The sequence below is a fragment of the Castor canadensis genome, chromosome 19, assembly GCF_047511655.1.
Source record: "Castor canadensis chromosome 19, mCasCan1.hap1v2, whole genome shotgun sequence".
NCBI classification, from domain to species: domain Eukaryota; kingdom Metazoa; phylum Chordata; class Mammalia; order Rodentia; family Castoridae; genus Castor; species Castor canadensis.
This window is the reverse complement of record NC_133404.1, coordinates 19,233,943-19,256,917: the sequence shown is the minus strand read 5'-3', so window position 1 is coordinate 19,256,917 and position 22,975 is coordinate 19,233,943. Positions and strand designations below refer to the sequence as shown.

Genomic DNA, 22,975 nt, shown 5'->3' with positions numbered 1-22,975 from the left:
AATTAAAAATGTTTAAATCTGTAATTGCTTTTCAAAATGGAATTGTGAAACATTTTCAAACATTTGTCAATTTCTTTGCAAATGTTCCTCCCAGAAATGAACTTATATCATCAACTACATGTTTGATCATTTTTTAAATGCACGAATTATGGTTGTAACAAATTCAGTATGATTTATTTAGTAATGAATGAATATGTCAGCTTATTAAATGGGCCACTATAAACTGGGTGTGGTGACGGTATCTGTAATCCCAGCCACACAGGTGGTATAGGCAGGATCATGATTTAAGGCTGGCCTTGGGCAAAAATGTGAAACTCTGTAGGAAAAGTAACTAAACAAAAAAGGGCTTAAGGCATAATTCAAGTTATAAGAGTGCCTGCCTACCAAGCGCAAGTCCCTGAGTTCAAAGCCCAATGCTGCCAAATAAAAAGGGAGGTGAGGGAGCACAAAGAAACTATTATATGATTCAAAGTCTTCAAAATATGTCTTATAAAACATTTCATTTCCTACTAGATTTCACAACTAAGAAAGTTAGTTTTCAATACTTACCTACTTGAACTTCACACTAATTATTTTAATCCAGTGATTCCCAATTGCCGTGTGTCCATGGGAAAAAGGAGAATATGGAATATGAGATGATTCGAAGTTAATTCTTTTAATTATATAATGCGTTCCTCTACTGATGACTGAGAAATGCTAATACACAGGGCCACTACCACTGACAGAATATAATTCAGGAGAACTGAGACAAAAGAAAAGTTGAGAACAATACCTAAGGCTGTGGAGAGTGGATTATGAAAAGCCTATGAGAACTGAACATAAGCAAGGCGAGATGCAGCTTAATTGCTTTTATCTGTAGACCAAGATAGGCACAGCCCCAGCCAGCAAACACAGAAAAGCAGAACAGCTGCATCTCCTAAGTTGTTTATGGTCACAGAAGCAGGAATGCAGGTTTCTCCTGTTACAATCATCATGCCTCCAGGAGAACCACTGCTCCACCACCCTGTTTACACTGGGTATAAAAGACCCCCTGAAGGAGGAAGAGGGGCTTTTTACTTTGGGCTTTTGCTTTGAGATGTGAGGCTTTTGCCTTTGGCTTTTGGCTTTTTAGTGTGGGAAGCTTTTGGAAGGGAAAAGAATTGCTGGAGGAGAATTGCTCACTGGTTGACAGAAAGTCTGCACCAAGAACTTTAACACAGGTCTTAGAAAAGCTAAGCTAAAGAAAGAACTTTAACATAGGCCTTAAAATAGCTAAGCTAAAGAAAAGCCAGAAATAACATGGGACAGTATAAGACAGAGGACCAAGACTTTATGCATACACAGTTTTTAGGCACGGCTATTTGCAAGTCTGAGCACTGAGGCTTCGAGTAAGCTAAAGAGAGATGGGAACATGCAAGCTTGGGGGCAAAAGACTTTAAGAGAGATTAACAGCTAAGAGAAAACATGGGACAGGGTGAGTCTAAAAAAGAGGTTTTAAGCAAAGTTTTAAAGAAGCAAGGTTTTAAAGAACTGCAAGGAATAAGGCCTTAAAGAATAAAGATAGAGAAAACAAGCAATGAGGGTGTGCATCTCCACCTGAGTCCTCAACACACCTGATCACACTTTCTGTCTCTCTATCCTGTGTCTTTTCTGAATCTCCAGTAACCCCAGTTAGCCCCAGTTAGGTTTAGTAATAACCAGTAGTGAGAGAAATCTGGCTCCAACAAGAGAGGGAGAAAAAACAAAAGCTCCCTCCATCAGGCCAAAAACAACTGCTATGACTTCCAAAGTAGAACCCCAACAGCTCAGCAATTAAGAGAAAGGTTTGACAAATGGGACTGCATCAAACTAAAAAGATCCTGCACAGAAAAAGAAAGTCACCAGACTGAACAGACATCCTACAGAACAGAAGAAAACCTTTGCTGCCTATACATCTGACAAGGGACCAAATCAGAATGTAGAGGCAACTCAAAAAACTAAACTCCCAAAGACAAAACAACCCAATAAAGAAATGGGTAAACCAAGTGAATAGACAATTTTCAAAGGAAAAAGTACAAATAGCCAATACATACATTAAAAAAATACTCAACATCCCTGACCATAAAGGAAATGCAAATCAAAACTTCATTAAGATTCCACCTCAATCCAGTTAGAAAAGCTATTGTCAAGAACACAAACAACAGCTGGGCACCAGTGGCTCACACTTGTAATCCTAGCCCAGATTCCCTACTACTGATGAATGGGTTAAGAAAATGTGGCATATACATACAGTAGAATATTATTCAGCCATGAAGAAGAATGAAATTATACCATTTGCAGTAAATAGATGGAACTGGAAATCATCATGGGAAGTGAAGTAAGCCAGATTCAGAAAGACAAAGGTTGCATGCTTCTGCTCATAGAAGATCATTTCAAACAATGAATGTACATACAAACACAAACATGACCATATATACATATACATAGAGAACACGTTTGCAATAATAGGACTGTTTGAGATTCAGGGGAGAAGGAAAAGGAAAAGAGAGTGAACAATAAATACCAAAATACATCACATCTGTGTAGAAAGATTCCATAATGAAACACACTGAAAGTTGCTGAATAACAGGGGTTAGGAAAGAAAGGATAAAGGAGAGTAATAAAGGGGTTAATCTGATTAAAGTTCAGCATATTCACAGGGGAAGTACCATGGTGGAACCCCTTTAAACAATGAATATACACTTAAGGACAGGATTATTAAGTAGGTACTGTTAGGGAGTAACTACTAGTAGAAGGGAAGAGGATGAATGGTAAAGGAGTGTGACTATGATTGATATACTTTATATACTTCCATAGAAATAAAATTATTTCAACAGGTTTCATTCTAAGTAGGGGGGAAAGGATGAGGGAGCGTGATGGTGAGAGTGAAAATAACAAAGGTACATTGCAAGCATATATGGAAAAGTCACAATGAAACTCCATTGTACAACTAATAAAAATGTTAAACTAAAGAAAAAAAAGCTGCCATGAAACTCGGTACATAACTAAAGAGAAGATGGAATGAATATTAACCCTGAAATGTAAATAAGTCCTATTATAAAAGGTTCTTACTAAAATAGTATTTTATGTGATTATTAGTAATCATATTGAGGCAGAATAGACGAGGAGACAGGGAAATTATACTATTTTAATAAATATTTAAAGAGACAGACTTGGACATTGAACAAGAAAGTAAAAACTGAAAAGCCACAGCTGCTAGTCACCTCCCATCTCCTTTTAGATGTTAAATTACAGAAACAGGGGCTGCCTGCAAGTGCCTTCCTCTTTGAGATGCTAACAAGCTGCAAGAAGCCTTAAATAGGAAGAGATTAACACTAAAAATAAAATAGAACAATTATAAAATATACTTTAATAAAAGTTATGTGAAAGTGGTCTCTCCCTCTCAAGTATCTTCTTATACTATTCTCACCCTTCTTTTGATGATGTGGGAGGATCCATGATGAGATGAAAGTGAGAAGGATGACATAAACACGTGTGGTAGTGTTAGGCCACTACATATGACATACTTGAACTCAAGCCGAAGGACAACAGATAATCTGATAACTGGATGAGCTGACAGGCGGTTACTAGGTAAGTAATAGGTAGTTGCACCTGACAAAGGGATGATTTATATCCAGGGTTGGACTACACAATATTTCATCCTGTTACTCAAAACAACACCCAATTTAAAAGTTACAAATGTTTTATTTCTAGAATTTTCCATTTTATATTTTAGGAAGGAAGTTAACAACAGGCAACCAAAACCTTGGAAAGCAGACTACTGCAATGACTCACAAAAACAGGGCAACACTTTACTGTTATGAGTTTACTATAAAACACACTGTAAAGGATACAAACGAAGACCTACATGAAAAGGTTGGAAGGGTCCCCATCTCAGGAGCTTCTGTCCCCACAGACTTGGGGTGTACCACCCTTCCAGCCATCTCACTGCAAAGACTCCAAGTGTTTCAGAATCTCTTTAGGATAGGGACTAAAATCAAATATTCTGACAAAAGATGTTTCTATCATCCCATCACTCAGGAAATTATGAGGGTTTCAGGAGGTCTGTGCCAGACTGGAAACAGAGACCAAATACTGTATCACAATATCTAAATCCAACAAGAAGCAAACATATTCAAGAAATTCTTGCATTCTATCAGCAAAATGCCATGCATCCAATAGAAACATAGGGAAATCACTAGATACAACCCCATATAGCTAATGCTATGAAAAAACTCTCAAACTCTTGTTTTTAGAAAATACAAATTAAAGGATGGTAGAGTGGCTCAAGTGGTAGAGTGACTGCCTAGCAAACATGAGGCCCTGAACTCAAACCTCAGTGCCACCCCCCAAAAAAATACAAATGAAAACAATGATATGTATTACCATACACTTATCAAATTGGTAAATAATAGAAAGCTAGAAATTTTTTTCACTTTTTCTTTTTTTTTTTCCTGTGTTTTAATATTTTATTCAAAAGACTTGTTTCAAACATCTGTAAAACGTCCACCAACTTTTCACATTATAAATTTAACTTCTCTGAGTGGCAGAAGAAAAGAACATGCAAGAGGATGTGTACAGTACATCTCAGGGTAGGAGACCAAACACTCGGCACAAAACAAACACATGCATCTAACTCATCAGGCATGTCTGATTTATTTTCTTTTAGGTAATGTTTTTTGGAAAATTACATTTTCAAAGAATCAGCCCTTACAAACAGATAATCTTTCCAAAAATAAAATCCAGTATCTAGACTCCCAAACCTTACACAGGCAGATGGAAATGTCTGATGGTCGGCCAGGAGTGTCATGCTCAAGCAAGTTTCACGTCACAAACGGTCAGCTACAGCTAATTTCAGCAGCAAATCCAAGCCCTACAGAGCACTACAGACCACAGGTGTTGCTCTCGGCTGGGCTGACAATTGTGTTATTGCTAAAGTATACATGTTTTCTTTGGCAACTTTATCAATTTAACACCACAGGACAACTATAAAGGTTTGGGTTAACTCAGTACTTAAATTATCATTATAATTATTTGAATGTAATTTCTAAGATGCTAGAATAAGAAAGCCTCCCAAAACATGCCTAATGCCCCCCAAAAACCCCACAAAATCCTGCTAAATAGTCACTACAAAAAGTTTTTCAGTTTTATACACAAGTTCATAATTCAACTCAACTTCACCACTGAAAACATTACAAAGTTAGATCCAATTCCCCACCATAACTTCTGTGATAAAGGACAAAAAACAACATCTGGGTACCTGCCAACTTTTCTGAAAGGCTGTTTCATATAAATTCAAAATGGCCTAAAGGTAGCCAAAACTTAACAGGAATTTTCACTGAAATACTTTAAAACTTATACTTAAATACTGGTAGCTTACTAATTTTTAATTTTTGTTCCATGGAATAATCCTATTTTGGAGGCTTGGAGCAATATGACCAAGAAATTTAAACAGGAAGCTCCAAGTCTATAAGTTTAACTAAGAAATCTTTTCTTTCTATATAAAGAAATCCCCAACTTAAATGCTTCCACTGAAAAATTATCACTCCAGAATTCACATACAGTAAATTAAAACAAGTATGACAGAAAGTGCGAAATATATTCATGTAACACATAAGCAACAAAGGTCAGCCAGCAAAAAGTTCAACTGTGCATACACTGCCAGCACTCGTGTGCACGCTTTCAGAACAGTGAGAGTGACTCATCCGAGTAATTTTATATACAGCTGTGTACAGTTTAAAACAGTACAACTAAAAACATGTCTATGCAAAAGCCACCATGAAGTCCAATGAAGCACTAAGTAACAGTCTCACAAGCGGGTCTGAGTTCTTAGCAGAACAGCTGCCTGGCGTGCCTCTAAGAGACGCCCTCTTCCTGATCGATCATTTCTGTTTTAACTGAAAACACATCTGCCAGCATATGTTTTGGAATCTCTGAGCCCCGGACTTTGAGGGCATAACAAGCATTCTCTACTTTGGCCAGACTCTGTTTCAACGTGTACAGCTTCTTGGAAACCTCATAAGCCCCGTGTTGCCAATGAACCAGAACCCATCATACACCTGGCGTAAAAACTGGCTCACTTCAAAGGGGGTGTCGATGTCCCCGTTCCCCACACTGTTAATACACATACGCATCAATTCTCCTGTTAAATCTGCCACTCCCAGCAGGTAATCGACGGGCGTGACTTTCAGTCTCCACGTGACAAGCTGCTTCTCCTGGGCATCAGAGGAGGGAGTCTTGTTTTCTTTCCCACCGTCTTCTGTTGTAAATATCAACTGTTTATTAATTCCTTCCATACTGATTAAAGAACGTGTTTTGATGAAGTGTTGAAAGGAGACCGCCTCCACATATTCCTGTAGTCCGGTAGTAATGGCTCGATGGAACTAATGCATGTCTTCTCCTGCTAGCTCCTGGGCTACCTGTAATATCTTGTCTGACACCATCCAACTTAATTTCTGATTCTGTCAATATTTCTTCCGTATCAGGAGTACTCGTAATCCTATGGAGCAGAAAGATTGTCCTCTTACTCTCCACAGTTAGATCCCGACTTAGTTTCACCAGCCTCTCATACTTGTCGTGCCGAGCATCCAGTTCCAGCTGAAATGATTTGAAGGCCACCATCACGGGTGAAGACAAATTCACATACTTCCCCTCTCTTCTGCGGTTATGTGGGAAGTCGTCGTGCTTCCTCTTCCTGAACCCTCCCGATCCTTCCTTGCTGCTCATGTCGGCGCGGAGTCTGTAAGCCACGGAGCAAGCGGGGTTGCGGAACTCAGGGCCCGGCCCCCCACGGCCCACCAAGCGCGAGACAAGCCTGCCGGGCGAGACGTGTCGCACGCCGGAAGCGCAGCCGCGGTGCGCCCTCCGCCGCATACACTTCCGGTTTCTGGCTTTGTTCACTCAAATATTACAAATGCCTAGTACCATACAAGTCAAGTGACAGCACTAATGATCTTTTAGTAATCAAACGATAAGAAATGGTAGAAATCATTTGTACTCTAACAGACAAAATCATCAGACTGCCATGTGGAGCTTGCTTTATTCATTCATTCATTTTTGGGACTGAGGTTTAAACTCAGGACTTTGCACTTGCAAAGCAGGTGTGCTACTACTTGAGCCAACCTGCAGTTCATTTTGCTCTGACTATTCTGGAAATGGGGTCTCACGAGCTATTTGTCTGGGCTGGCCTGGTCTCAAACCACAATGCTCCAGATTTCAGCCTCCTAAATAGCTGGGATTATAGTGTGGCCACTGGCTCCCAGCAGCATGTGGAACTTTATAGCCAGAACCTGGCTCCAGGGATGTAACTGATTCTGTGATGTTATCTTAAGATTAAACCAGGTACATTCCAGCCAGATCATTTGTGTCCTAACCTATAAATATGCCCCTCTTTCTGACCCAAACTGCATGGATCTAACTGGTCTTGATGCTACTCAGTACCATAGTTCTGTCAGTCAGTCCCCCAATAAATTGCACTCTGTGAAATCCAAGACCTGTCTGCTTTTCTTTCTTCTGTTTCACAGCACTTTGGGGCCTGTCCTCGTACATTAAGACTACAAGTTAATCTGATTAGGTACAGTATATGCATGTATGAAATGTCACAGTAAAACCTCTTTGAATAATCAATATACACTTAAAAAAAAATGAAGGACAGAATGGTAAAGCAGATCGTATGGGGGTGGGTAGTGAGGGTGGGTAGCGGGAGGAGGGAAGACAAAAGTAGAAGGTGAAGCAGGATGACCATGGCTGATGCACTTTGCATACTTGTATGAAAACACAACAATGAAACCTGCTGAAATCGCTCGAAGAAAGGGGAGTGGGAGTGAAAGAGAATGATGCAAGCATATATGTAAACATCACAATGAATCCCCCCCATATAACTAATATATCCTAATAAAAACATAAAAAGAAAAAAACAAGAATGGATTGCTTGAGAACTGCTGAATGACAAAAGAAAACTAATATGGGAAGTATGAGAAAGCAGCAGAATTCAGAAGCTTAAGAAGTGACATATTTAATTCAGAAATCACATGAAAGAGAATAGGACATTAAGTAGTAAGAAAGGAAAAAAGAAAGCAATTAACGGGAAGTAAAAATAAGCTAGTATGTATCATGCAAAGCATCAAGACCAACATAATATAAAAGTATATTATTCTTTTAAATCTTTACAAACAACCTCATGAGGAGGGAAACTTTGTTGTTTACAGTTTACCATGTTAGAAACTGGCTCTGTCACAAAGTAGGTCTTGGCCAGGAACACAGAGCTCAGGTACACTGTTTTCAATGCCAGGACTTGATGGACTCCATCCACCACAGCCCAGGTCCCAAATCCAGGACACAGCCTGGAAGCAAATAAAAAACTAATTTTATATTTCTAAATGACTGAAAAATAATCAAAAGAAAAGTATTTTCTCACATGTAAATACATGTGAACTTCTCTTTTTTTTTGTATTGTCTGTGGTTGCTTTGGTGGCTACAACTACAAGGTCTTTCCGTGACAGAGACCATACAGTACACGAATCCAGGGGTTCCAGGATCCCCTATAAATACCAAAATTCTTAAATGCTCAAGTCTCTTATTTAAAATGCCATAGTATTTTTGTGTATAACCCAGACACACCCTCTTGTATTCTTTAAATCAACATTTCTAGAGGCCTTACAATACCTAATACAATGTAAATATTTGTTGTACTGTATTGTTTAGGGAATAATACAAAAAAAAAACTGTATATGTTCACTACAAAAACCAAGTTTTTTTCTGAATATTTTTGATCTGCCTTTGGTTGAGTCAGTGAATCCACAGATATGGAACTCACAAATATGAGGGTCAACTATATTTATTATCTGGCCCTTTACAGAAAGTCTGCCTCCCCTGCTATAAATTTTATAAATAAAAAAGAATGCAAAATTCTTAAATTTAAACTCAGTGCACTGGAATACTAGTTATATAATCTCTTCTTTGGGATGAAAAGACCTTACAGTCACCAGGAAGCAAACAAGAAGCATTACTAAACACATCTTGGGTTTTACTCTCAAGAGCATAAATTAGAACACTTTACAACAGCAAAAGCAGGATAATGTCCCTTGAGGTCACGAAAACAACAATTGTAATAATCAGCACCATGGACTCAGAGCACAAACTTTCACTCAGTGTCTGTACGCTCTCCTTTTCATGACTACAGGGCTCAAAGATTACACAGGAAAAAGAACACAAGCGACCCACATACATGGTAAATTAAATGCTGAAGAGAGACTAGAGGTGCAGTACAGTGGCAGAGCCCATGCTAAGCATATGGGAAGCACTGTGCTCCATCCCTAGCACCCACTCTCTACCCTCCTGATGGGAAGAAGGCAGGTGGCTGACCTCCCTAAGGTGCCAGACAGTAGCTGAAAGTCCCAGAAGGGCAGGAGCAGGGGGGCAAACTCCAGGTTCTTTGCTACCTTATCTCTGAGGACTGGTTGAACTCAGAACTTTAGGACATTCATGTGTAATTGTAAGGAAGTTTGTACAAACCATCCAAAGCAGTTTCTGTTCAAATCACTATGTCTAGAACCTAAATAAGAAGAGGAAGTTCAAAGACTCATTGGAGTGGGGCCCAGGAAAAGAAAATTTAATGATTTCAAAGACAAAGTCCAGTCAGAAACTGTGGGTATAAATGTTGCACTTACACTGTTTTGAACATGTCTCTTAACTCTGGTGTATCCCGTTTCCTAGAAGGCTTTAATTTTTATTTAAATTTTGTGGGCTGCAAGTATAGTACAGTGGTAGAGTGCTTGCCTAGCATGTGTGAGGCCTTGGGTTCAATCCTCAGCATTGCAAAAAGTGAAAATAAATTTTGTTTCATGTATGTGCTCCCATGCTCAGACATTATCTCTGGAAAGATACCAAAACTAGATGGGTGTGGGGGTACATGTCTGTAATTCCAGGTAGGTAAGAGATGAAGGATGTATTGTGTTCTGAGGCCACCCCAAGGCAAAAATGTGAGACCCTATCCAAAATAGGCTCTAAAGCAAAATACAACTAAAGCAAAAAGGGCTAGAGGTGTGGCTCAAGTGGTCAAGTACTTGCCTAGCAAGGGAAAGGCCCAGAGTTCAAATCTCAGTACTGCCCAAAAAAGAATTCCAAGAGTGGAGTCAGTCACAGTGTCTGACCAAGCTCTCCAGGAGATCCTGACAGGCTCTAGAGTTTAAGAATCCTTGGGCTAAAGAATTAGGACCTACTTTTTGGTGTTCCCACATCTAGGAAAAGTGTCCTGACCATTTTTGCTAACATTCACCTGTGGCAGTGATTTTAAACTCTGGTATATATAACTGTCACCCAGTGTGCATCCTCTCCACTAGCAGGCATTTCTCCCAGGATACAGGTGAGTACCCCAAGGAGTACATTTGCCTACAGTCTGGCCCATGTTCTTCTACTCCCTGCTCACAGTTCCCTGTCCCTGTCACTATTCTTCACCACTGCCCCATACATCTTCCACCTAGGTTCCAGTGCTCACCTCTCCCTCTTATACTGCATGCCACTGTCCCTCAAGGCCAGGCCCAGGCTCACCTCTCAAAGACTACACAGATCATTCACAGGAAGTCCTTCTCCCTCAGAGCTCCTCTAACCTCCACAGTGTGTAACATCCCAGAGCTCTGCTATAGTCTTACACACATTTCTAAGAGGGGTTTTTATTTTTGCTCAAATAAACATGAGTTATCCTAGACAAAAGTCACATTTGTTTTTTTTCCCACAACTTCCAAAGGAAAACTATAAAACCAGCAGGAAAGCTGCCAATCAGTACAAGATAAAATGGGTCTACTAATGTTCCCACAAATCCAAAACTTGTCCCTGAGTTTTTAAAACTGAAACACATAACTCGGAGCACTAACTTACTAACAACAAAATGCAGAACAATTACCACAACTACATACACTATTTAGTCAGGGGGAAAAAAATGATTCACAAAACTATAAAAAGCCAGTCACACTGTCAATAAAATTACATTTGAGTATAACGAAAATAGAAGTGAATTTCTTCAAGAGGCCTGGCTTCAAAGGCCAGCTCTGCCCATTCTCATTTGGGTAAACTGCGGCTTCAAGAATTATAATAATGAGAAAATACTTCCAAAAAAACATTAAGCATATAGCTAAGTTATTTATTAGTATCTCTACTTACATACAGACTGAAATTGACTTTACTGTAAATGAAATGGTCCATCATAACTAAATTCTTCACTAAAGACTGCAGTAGGCAAAAATTTTAAATAAATTTAATATACCTTTCTATAACACTCTTAACTTTCCAGGATTTTTTTTTCCTTTGTGTGTGGTGCTAGGGATTGAATCCAGGGCCTTGGACATACTAGCCAAGTGCTCTGCTACTGAGCAACCTACATCTTTAAATCTTGTTCCTCTATTATTTTCCCTCAAAATAATATAAACAAGCCTAAATATGGTGTTAATATGAAACTTGAACTTGAAAAATTAAAAGACTATAATCCAACTATCTAGGATGGTATTTCCTATCTTTATCAGTAAGCCCAGGAAGTTGTAAATGTGATTGTGAAAAAAAGTAAATAAAGTTTATTCCAGAGGAAAATGCCAATTATTAGAAGCCACTATTTTTCAGAAACAAATTATAAAGGAATCAAACGTCACAATATTTAAGTACCTACCCCAGGGTGGTCATGTGTGAAAGAAAGCAATCAATGACTTTAGGAAATACATACAGCAAGTTAAAAGAAAACTTCCAAGGAAAAGAAAATTGTGTATTTGAGGAACTTCTACATTAATGTGTATTTACCTCACAAATAACTACAATATTGCTGACAAAATACCCAGTCTTAAAAATTAAAGCCAGGCATGGTGAAACAAACCTGTAATCCCAGCAAATCAGAGGCTGAGGCAAGACAATCATGATCAGCTCGGGCTAAAAAATAAGACCCTATCTCAAAAAAGAAAAAAAAAAAAAAGGAATATGATATACATAAACCTATTTATAAAGTATTTTCTAATAACAAAAGTATATAACATACCACACACCACACAAAAGATAGAAACTTATACTGAATGCCAAAAAAATGCTCCCCAAAGACACACTGATTTGGGTTCTACATAAAGAACAATTATACTTCACTTTCTAATCACATAATTTTTTAAAGAACAAAAACTTTCATCAAATGTAATCAATAAGAAAAATTTACTTTGGGAGATGGGGATGTAGCGCAATGGTAGAGCATGTGTGAGGCCCTGGAACTGAAAAAAAAAAATATGTGTATACACTGAATTTTCTATACAATTATCTCTCCTTAGAGTGCATTTTAGAATTTGTGTTTCACAAAAAATAGTTTGGGAAATATTATAATTTATTAACAAATACTGGAGGATGTGCAAGAAGTATAAAACTTTTAAAGATATGCAAATGAACTACTGGTACATACAAAAAGGGAGCAAGGGGAATAAAACTCAAAAACATTATGCAGAGACAGGTGCCTGGTAGCTCACCACTGTAATCCTAGCTATTCAAGAGGCAGTGGTCAGGAGGATCACTGTTCAAAGCCAGCCCAGACAAAAAGTTTTTGAGACCCTATCTCAGAAAAACCCACCACAAAGAAAAAAAAGGGCTGGTGGAGTGGCTTAAGGTGTATACCCTGAGTTCAAGCCCCAGTACCGCAAAAAAAAAAAAAAATTATGCAGAGAGAAAGAGGACAGGCACAAAGAAGACACTCGACTACATGATTCCATTTATATGATGCTCCAGAAAAGGAAAAACTAATCAATGGTAGAGAAAGAACCATTAGTAGTTGCTTCTGGACAGCGTGGCTAGCAACGAACTGGGAAGGGTCATGAGGAAACTTTGAACAGAAGTAGTTCTGATAAAGGGTTAGGTTACATTGTCAAAACAGGATGAATGATAAACTTAAAATTTATGCATTTCATGGTGGTACATGCCTGTAATCCCAGGTACTCAGGAAAATGAAGTAGGACAGCTTGAACCAAGGAGTTCAAGACTAGCTTGGGCAACATAAGGACGATTTTATTATGTATAAATTTTACATGGAAGAAAAAAGCTAAAACAAAACTCAAGATAATGGTGTGCCTGAAGTACCTAAAGAAGCTAAATAAGACACACCAATGGATGGACAGACGGCTGTCAAGCCCTGTGATAAACAAGAGGAGCCAAACACTTGTTGGGGATGGGCTTGTAGTCACTTACTGTAAACAGCTTTCAGTTATTCTATGTGTATATGGAAATTGTCAAATAAACATCAGAATAAAAAAGCTAACTTTGTTAGACAATGTAACTGAAAAGATACACTGATACTTTTCTTTATGTATTTTCTGGTAGACATGACCCCAGGGGATTCCACAGAGAGAAAAAGAAAACACTTTCTAAAATAGCAAGACCAACAAATTTAGCAGTGAGTCTCAACTGAGGCTTTCTGGATTCAAAAAGTTTAGGGTACAAGCATCCATTTCTTATAGAGGCCTTGATGGTAATTCTGATCCATTGCCAAAGTCAAGAACAACCAAACAATAGACTAATAGAGTTTTCATAACCACAGGACTATGGGAGATTGTTTGGTGTTATTTCCTTGTAGGCCAAAGGCTTCCAGAGTCTTTTATACACCCTTAAAGGAAAGTTTATAAGAAAAATTTCAGAAATAATTTCCACATAATCTTACAATAATCAATATTTAGTCAGGTGTGGTGGTGCATCCTTGAAAATTCCAGCACTTGGGAGGTAGAGGTAGGAGAATTTTGAATTCAAGGCCAGCATAGGCTACACAGTTAATTCCACACCAACCTGGGCTATATAAAGAGACCCTGCCTTAAAAAAAAAAAAATGGTTAGCCATGGCAAATCTGTTTGAAAACTTAAATAAGGAAATAGTAACAATTTCCTGTAACCTGTACACTAGATATAAAATGAGACCAGTACAAATGCAAGGAGATGGTTTTGCAGTAAAAAATATCATCAATTCATATTAAACAATGAAATCTGGCCAGCTTAAAATATTAACATCTTAGACAACAATTAACAAAAAAAACCCCAAAACTTCAAAGAAGTACGTTCAAATGTTCCTGTTTCTACAGCACATAACAAAATTTCTATGAAAGGCAATTCCTAATGGTCTTTGCAAAATTAAAAAAAACAAAATACTAGTTCAAAGTGCTTACCTTTTCTAGGAGGCAGTTCTCCATTTTGGGTTAATTCTGTCCCAGTATATATAATCTCTCCATCTTTAACCATTTCATTCCACAGACCACAGAGTCCATCTCTTGTAAATGCAAGCTGATAACAACAAACAAGATAAACTTACAAAGTGCTCACACAGTGCAACTCTTAAAGAATGATGTAGGGAAAAATCCTTTCTTTTTATTTTATTCAGTTATTCAGTAATAAATCAATGATCGATTTATTCAATAATTTACCCAAAATAAATAATATTTAATGAAGATCATCCAAAAGGTAAAAAAAAAGGCACAGTACATAACAGTGTATATATCATGCTATCTTTTTTATTAGTTTATTAATTATACAAATAATGGGTTTATGACATTTTTACACATGTATGCAAGGTACTTTGATCATATTTACCACCTGTTACCCACACTTTCATTTCCCCTCCCACTGCTCCCCTTCCTATTCCCTAACAGTACCCCTTCTACTTTCATGTCTTTTTTTAACAGTACGAGGGCTTGAACTCAGAGTATCTCGCTTGCTAGGTAGGCTCTCTACCACCTGAGCCAGGCCTCCAGCTGTTTGTTACTGGTTTTTCTTTTTTAAAGATGCCAAATAAGAGATAACATGAAATACTTGTCATTCTGAATCTGGCTTACATCACTTAAAATGGAATTTCCAGTTCCATCCATTTTCTTACAATAACATGATTTCCTTTTTTTCTTTTGTGTTTTTTTTTTTTTTTTTTTTTTGCGGGGGGCAGGCAGAACTGGAGTTTGAACTCAGAGCTTCATGCTTGCTAGGGAGGGGTTCTACCTCTTGAGCCAAGCCTCCAGTCAATTTCATTCTTCTTGATGGCTGAGGACTACTCCCATGTGTATACATATACATGCCCATATTTTATTTATGCATCCATCTGTTAGTGGGCATCTAAGCTGATCCCATGACATGGTTACTGTGAATAGTACATGGTAATAAACATGGGTATGCAAGTATCTTTATTGTATGCTGCCTTTGATTCCTTCAGGTATATATACCCAGGATTGGTACAGCTGAACCATATGGTATTCTATTTTTAGGCTTTTCATTTTCTAGCAATAATGGGTTTTGAACTCAAGGCCTGTGGTGTACCACTTGAGCCACATCCTCAGCCCTTTTTGTTTTAATTTATCTTTCAGATAGGGTCTTGCTTTTTCCCAAAGCTGCCTCAGACCTCAATCGTCCTACTTCCACCTCTCATGTAGGAGAGGTTACAGATGTACACCACCCATGCTCAGCCCTGAACCTTGATTCTCCCTCTCTCTACTTCCAGAGTAGCTGGGATTAAACAGATACTCCACCATGCCCAGTTCAATGAAGTTTAAATTTGCATTTCCCTGATAGCTAGATGATGAACATTTTTTCACATATTTATTGATATTTCATTTTAAAAGTTTGTTTGGTTCATTTGCCCATTTATTAACTAGATTATTAGTTCTTTGGGTGTTTAATAGTTTGAGTAGTTATATACTTAGATATTAATCATCTGTCAGGTGATTAGCTGGTAAAGATTTTCTCCTATTCTGTAGCTGTCTCTTCAATTCTGTTATTTCTTTTGCTGTGCAGAAGCTTTTTTAGTTGGATGCAATCCCATTTGTCAATTCTTTCTACTACTGCCTGAGATATGGACTCCTATTCAGAAAACAGGTGCCAATGCTATCTTTTCCTCTACCAGTTTCAAAATTTCAGATCTAAAGTTAAAGTCTTTGATATATTTTGAATTGTTTTTGTACAAGGTGAGTGATGTGATCTACTTTCGTCTTTTACACATGGATATCCAGTTTTCCTAGCACCATACATGGTTCATTTCTGGGTCTTCTATTTCTATTCCATTGGTCTACATGTCTGGGGTGTTTTTTTGTTTTTTGGGTTTTTTTTTTTTTGGATTTTGGTGTTTGGTTTTTTTTAAACCATTATCATGCTGGTTTTTGTTACTATGGCTCTGTATTATAATTTGAGATTTGGTATTTTAATACCTACATACATAAGCATTTTTTTGCTTTGCTATGCCAACTTTTGTTAAAGATACAAGAAAAAAAGACATACATGCATGTACATGGTCTGAAAAGAGAAACCAAAAATGTGTAACAGTGACTTATTAGAAAATATTGAAGGGACATGGAGAAAGGCATCAAATGACAAATAAAATCAAAAGCAAGACTGTAAATATACTTTATATGTTTACTTATAAAATATATACAAAGTTTCCACTTCCAAAACTAAGGTTACATCATTAAAAAAATCAAAAGCTACAAGTATCAATAAGCAAATCAAAAGGAAACAATTTTCATGGGACTTCTGAACTAAACATCATTAGTAGAATATATTCTAAGGGGAAAAAAATCTTAAAACTTTATTCAGATTAGATTGGGTGTATTCAACACAAAACTCAATCTGGAAAAAAAAAAAAAGCAATAGAAACACAGGAATCAGTAAATACCTGTCAATCATAACCCTAAATTCAAACAATCTTAACTCTTTCTAATCAAAAGACACAGATTGTCTGACTGAACCAAAGAGCAAGATGCAATAATCTGTTGTCTACATAAAACACATCTCATAACTGAAGACCCACAAAAACTTGAGAAGGTTGAAAAAAAGATATAACATGCATGCAGAAACCAAAAGCAAGCAGAAGTAGCTATTCCCAAATCAGACAAAGCAAATTTTATGCAAAAATAAGTCAGAAGAGGCAGAGAAGGTCACTACATACTAATAAGCAGAACGATCCAGCAAGAAAATATAACAACTCTAAATACATATGCACCAAGTATTGGTGCCCAACGTTCATAAAACAAATACTTCTGAGCTTAAAAAAACAGATGGGTCCAGATAATAGTGGGAGATCTCAATACCACAATCTCTTCAACAGAATGTTCAGAAAAATTAACAAAGATATCCTAAAACTAAACAATACCATGGACAAAATGATCTTAACAGACATTTAGAGCATTCCATCCTATGGTAGCAGATTAATTCTTCCCAGTAGCCCATGGAACTTTCTCCAAAATAGCTCACATCCCAGGTTATAAAGCAAATCTCAACAAATACAAGAAAACCAAAATAATCCCTATGTCCTGACAGACCCTAACAGAATAAAATTAGAAATCAATGCCAAAGAAAATTCAAACTCATGGATAGTGAGCAACACACTTTTGAACAATTAATGCGTCAATGAAGAAATTAGGAAAGAATTAAGAACTCCAAAGATTCAAATGAAAATGAGGACCTTGGAGGACATGTGAGGTCCCACATCCAGCAAGTAGCAGAGCTCTATTCAAACTCAGAAAGAAAGAAGCAACAGAGTAGGTGAACAAACAGTTTGTACTCCCTTGAGCCAAAGAGCAAGGCACCAGCTCCCCCCAGAGAGGAGGAGAAACTGAAATCTTCACCCCAAAAACCCTGGAGAAGGTTGGTGCCCAAACTGGAAAGGTACTCAGTCCACAGCCTACTTCAGAAAAGCTGCTGGGACGCAGTGAGTAGAAGTGGCAGCTCACGGACTGGAGGCACGGCTCAAGTGATAGAGTGCCTGCTTAAACTCCAGTCCCATCAAAAATAAAACAGAAAGTGGCAATTCACAGAGATCCCGCAGAACGTGGCACTATGTGGTATGTCTTAGAAAAAAGTTACCTGAAGTGTGTGGCAGTGGTGGTGGTGGTGGTGGTGGTGGTGGTGGTGGCGGGGCATGAACAACCAACCACAGCCACAACAACAGTGAGCCATGCTTCCAGCCCTAACCCAGAGACTACCACCAAAGACATCTGACAAAAATCTGTGTCTGGTGCATAAGTACAGACTGTTTAGTACTGGAGAGCTTGTAAGATGGGAAAGCTACAAGAGGGGATGGTGTAAAACTGCTGAGTTGACAGTACAAGCTCCTGAAGCCTTCAACAGAGATCATATTTTGATTCCCAAACACTCCCCTCTCACCCTCACTGGCACCATTCCAGAGGCAGATAGCCAATTTGAGGGCCATCTAGTGAACTGAAAGACTCAGACACTGAGGAAAAAAAAAAAAAAATCAGCTACTCAGAATAGAAAATTCTCAGCTTTTATGTTAAGTTGGTTTTGTCCCTGTTAAGTTTGTGATGTATCAGGAACAGAAAACCAAGTAGAGGAATTAGATCAATCAGTCAAAGATTAGTTTGTTTGTATTTTCTTTTTCTGTACATTCCAAATGAGCAATTTTGCATTCTCTCTCTCCTTTTTTTCTCTTTAGTTCTACCTTATCTGTAGTCATCATGGGCTCCCTGGAACCTGCCTTTCAGCATGTAACCTTAAACTATTTCTTCTCCCCTTTCCTATCGCTTTTCTCCATTTATACTTTTCTCCTGTCAACAATCAAAACTGCTTTCTAGCTCATACCTTCCCCTTTCTCTGTTTATCCATTCACAAACCTCCTTTGATAACAATACTTTCGGTGGGCAAATAGATACCCAGATTATTTTTGCAGTTTGTTGTGCTTATATTTGTCTGACTGTTCAATTCTCTCATTTCCTCCCTACTTTCCCCCATCTTAATATCTACAAGATTTCTTCTACCTATTCCAGTCTGTTTTTTCATTAATGCCTTGTATTAGCTCAGCCACTACCCCTTCCTGCAACATAAAACTTCACACCTCATATTATTTACCAGTTATCCCCTGTCTCCCTCCCATTGCTACCCTTATTTCTTTTAGTCCTCCAGGATCATGAAAATTCACCTTTGCTCCAAGAGAAAACTAAAGATACTGTAATAGTAGCAGTAACTGATCCTCTTTAGGGATGCTGTAATTTCAAGGCTGGAGCTTGTGATAACCTTAGCAGCTAAGCTTCCTCTCCCTGTGTGGAACAGGAAGTGGCATCCAGCATCTTGAGAACAAGAAGCTAAAGGACTGACACCCTACCATCTAAAGATAAGAAAACACACCAGAGCCCATCCACTACCCAGTCCTAAATAATCTTGCAGAAATCCACAACTAAAGGGACACAGGAGATTGAAATCTCCAATCAAAAATGACACTAGATGCATAATCTCAACACAGAAACATGATGCAACAAGGTAACAGCTCTCCCTCAAAAGCCAACTCCACCACTAAGGTCATAAACAAAAGCAAAGAGAAGGAAATATCAAACATTGAATTCAAAAAGATAATAGTAAGACTAATCAATACACTCAAAGAGGAGACACATAAGCTAGTGATTGAACTCAAGAAGAAGATATAAATAAACAACTAACTGAGCTCAAACAGAATTCAAGCAAACAGATGAATAAAATTTTAAGGAAGACAATGCAGAATATGAAAGAGAAAATCAATAAAGATAGAGAAATCCTGAAAAACAGTCAATTTGAAATGAACCGCTCAATATCCCAAATAGAAACCTCAATTGAAAGTTTGGCTAATAACAGATGGGAGTGAGTTGAAAATACAGTATCAGGAACAGAAAACCAAGTAGAGGAATTAGATCAATCACTCAAAGATCATGAGAAAATGCTAAGAAAATATGAATGGAACATGCAAAACCTCTGAGACACCACCAAAAGGCTAAATCTATGAATCATGGGTATCAAAGAAGGAAGAGACACAAACTATAGATATACATAAGTTATTCAATAACTTCCCCAATCTTGAAAAAAGGAGGGACATCCAGGTACAGGAGGTTTTCAGAACACCAAACTGGCAGGACCAGAAAGAAATACCCCAAACATATTCTAATCAAAGCACTACATATATAGAACAAAGAAAGAATATTTAAAGCTACAAAAGAGCAACAACAGCCACCTATAAAGGCAAATCCATTATAAGAACAGTAGATTTCTCAAACCTAAACTCTAAACACAAGGCTATTTCTGGCCCTAAAAGAAAACAACTGTCAGTCTAGGCTAGTCTATCCAGCAAAATGATCTTTCCTAATTGAAGGAGAAATTAAAACCTTCCAAAACAAACAAAAACTAAAGGAATTCATGATCACCAAATCAGTACCACAGAAAATACTTACAGGAACCCTGCACACAGAAGAAATAGTTACACTCAGCCAGGAGAATGCAAGAAAAAATACACTCCAATGACCAAGCAGACTAATAAAAAAAAAAAAAAAAAAGGACTGGAAATTCTACAGACTTTTCAGTATTAGCAAGGAATGTTAATGGCCTTAATGCCCCAATCAAAAGACATAGAAAGGCAAGTTAGATTAAAAAACAAAATCAAGACCCAACCATGCGTTACTCACAAGAAACACATTTCCACTGACAAAAATAAACATTGACTTAGAGTGAAAAGACAGAAAAAGATCTTCCAAGCAAAAAGATCCCCAAAACAGGCAGGAATAGCTACAGTCATATTTCACAAAGTAGACTCAGACTAAAATTAGTCAGAAGAGACAATAAAGGTCACTTTCTATTAATAAAAGGAACAATTCATCAAGAGGAAATAATAATTCTTAACATATATATGTGCCAAACATCAATGTACCTAACTACATTTAAAAAAACACTACTGGAAGTAAAAGCACAACTAGACCTCAACACAGTAACAGTGGGAGACTTCAATATACCACTGTCAGCAATAGCTAGGACATCCAGACAAAAAAATCAACAGAAATATCACAATTAATAGACACAGTAGACCAAATGGACTAATAGGCATCTACAGACCATTTCATCAAACTACTGCACAATACATATTTTTCATGCTTTTTTTTTTTGGTGGTACTGGGGTTTAAACTCAGGGCCTTGAGCTTGCTAGGCAGGAGCCCTACCACTTGAGCCATACAGCCAGCCCACAATACACATTTTTCTCAACAGCTCATGAAACTTTCTCCAAAATAGATGATAGTCTAGGACACAAAGCTATTCTTAACAAATTTAAGAAAATTGAAATAACCCCCTGGATCATATCTGATCACAATGGAGTAAAACAAGAACTCAACAACAGAAGAAACTACAGAAATACTTAAACACATGGAAAGCAAAACAACATGTTGATTGAACAATGAGTTACTGGAGAAATTAAAAAGCTCCAAGAATCTAATGAAAATGAATACACAAGCTAGCAGAACCTGTGGAATGCAGCAAACACCATTCTATGAGGAAAGTTTGTACCTACAAATGTCTACATTAAAAACAAAAAAAGAAAAAAAAAAACAAAAAACAAGATCACAAATAACTAATGATGTACCTTAAGCTCTTATGAAAACAAAAATAAAACCAGGGCTGAGATCAATGAAATTGAAAACAAACAAAAAAAAAAACTATACAAAGAATCAAGGAAACAAAAAATTGATTCTTTGAAATGATTAGTAAGAGCAATAAACCTTTAGGTAATTTGACTAGACAAAGAGATTTAAAAAAAACCATGCTTGTTGCAGCACTATTCACAATAGCCACACTATGAAAACAGTCCAGATGCCCTACAACCTATGAATATCCATTCAAGAAAATGTGGTATATTTACACAATGTAGTACTACTCAGCCAAAAGAAGAATTAAATTATGTTGTTTGCAAGGAAATGGATGGAACTGGAGGACATCATGTTAAGTAAAGGAGGGCAGGTTCAGAAATACAAAGGCTGCATATTCCAGCTGGTTAGTTTCTTACTTCTCATAGCATATAGAAGACCATCACTACTCCCTGCAGTGTCTAGATAATAAACTCTTTCAGTACTTGAAAGAAACAGGAAATGAAGAATAAAGGACAGGCTTAGAAGGTGTAGGGAAAGGGAAGAAGTGCATTCTTGCTTCAAGAACACATGTTCAAGCTTCCAGTTTTTCTAGCTTTCAATAAACAATCCGATTCCTGTGTCAGTCTTTGCCCTGGTAAGGTTAAGCAGAATTATAAGAAGAGTTAGTATCAGTTGTTCCTGCCTCAGCCCCTTCCCATGAAGTAACCAGTTACCAGGTCAGAAGGTACCAGAGGACAGGACAATTCATTTCCCACACAGTGCACGTTAAAAGGGTCCCCTCCTCCCCTGTGATGCTCTGGGCAGGTGCTTTCATTTAGTGAGGAGGATTCTCTCTCTAGAGATGAAATGAGATAGCCATCAAGGCCAGGTATGTTCTAAGTACAAATTTTATCTAGGCTGCTGTAAATCCAGGGGCTCTGAGTCCAAAAGCAATGAAAACTATCTGGGGATAGTGGTTTTGGGGGGGTGGAGGGAACCTTAAAAATAAACCTAACTATTTTTCTCTCAACTGCATGTGCATACTCATAATTGTGTCCACAAAGAAATACAGGATGGTCATCAAAAACGTGGACTCCAGGACTACTGCTCTGCCCCTTGCATCACCTCCCTTTCCTGTCACTGAGTTCCTTCGTCCACAAAGTGGTGCCACAGACTGCATGTCAGCATTCAGTCATGTGCACTCCCAGTGTGTGGACCTCACATGCTCATCCTGTACATCAGCACCCATTCACACATGCATGTACACACATATACAATGGTGACTCTGTGCATATGTGTCTGACCACAGTCTCTGCCTATAGGTTTGTACTCAGACACACAGTGACCCACAGGGGATGTACACAGGTATACTAGGATCTTGATGTGAGAGACACATCAAAAGACACTTGAGATTCTCTGTGATGCAGGTACACAGTGTTGGGTCTGGAGACCTAAGGCAGATGAGTATCCCATCCCCCTTGGACAGCAATATCACTCCTGCATCCTGAGGAGTTAGAGGCTTTCATTCCTGCACCCTGAGAGGGAGTTATAAATCCACATTTCTGCAGCCTACAGAAAAGATACAGGGTCTGACAGAGCTGCCACAAGGCTGATAAGCAAAATGCTCTCAGGATT

The 22,975-nt window shown here is 38.0% G+C and overlaps 1 protein-coding gene and 1 pseudogene across 5 annotated transcripts in view; both read right to left on the bottom strand.

Annotated features, from left to right (window-relative positions):
• On the bottom strand, positions 1-14,145 carry LOC141419257 (translin-associated protein X pseudogene; annotated as a pseudogene).
• Positions 1-22,975, bottom strand: part of Herc2 (HECT and RLD domain containing E3 ubiquitin protein ligase 2) — a 219,812-nt gene that overhangs the window by 183,172 nt on the left and 13,665 nt on the right. For all 5 annotated transcript variants that reach the window (XM_074061872.1, XM_074061875.1, XM_074061877.1 and 2 more), the window contains exon 3: positions 14,159-14,273. In XM_074061872.1, the coding sequence (XP_073917973.1) occupies positions 14,159-14,273 (115 nt within the window). The remainder of the gene's footprint in view (positions 1-14,158; positions 14,274-22,975) is intronic.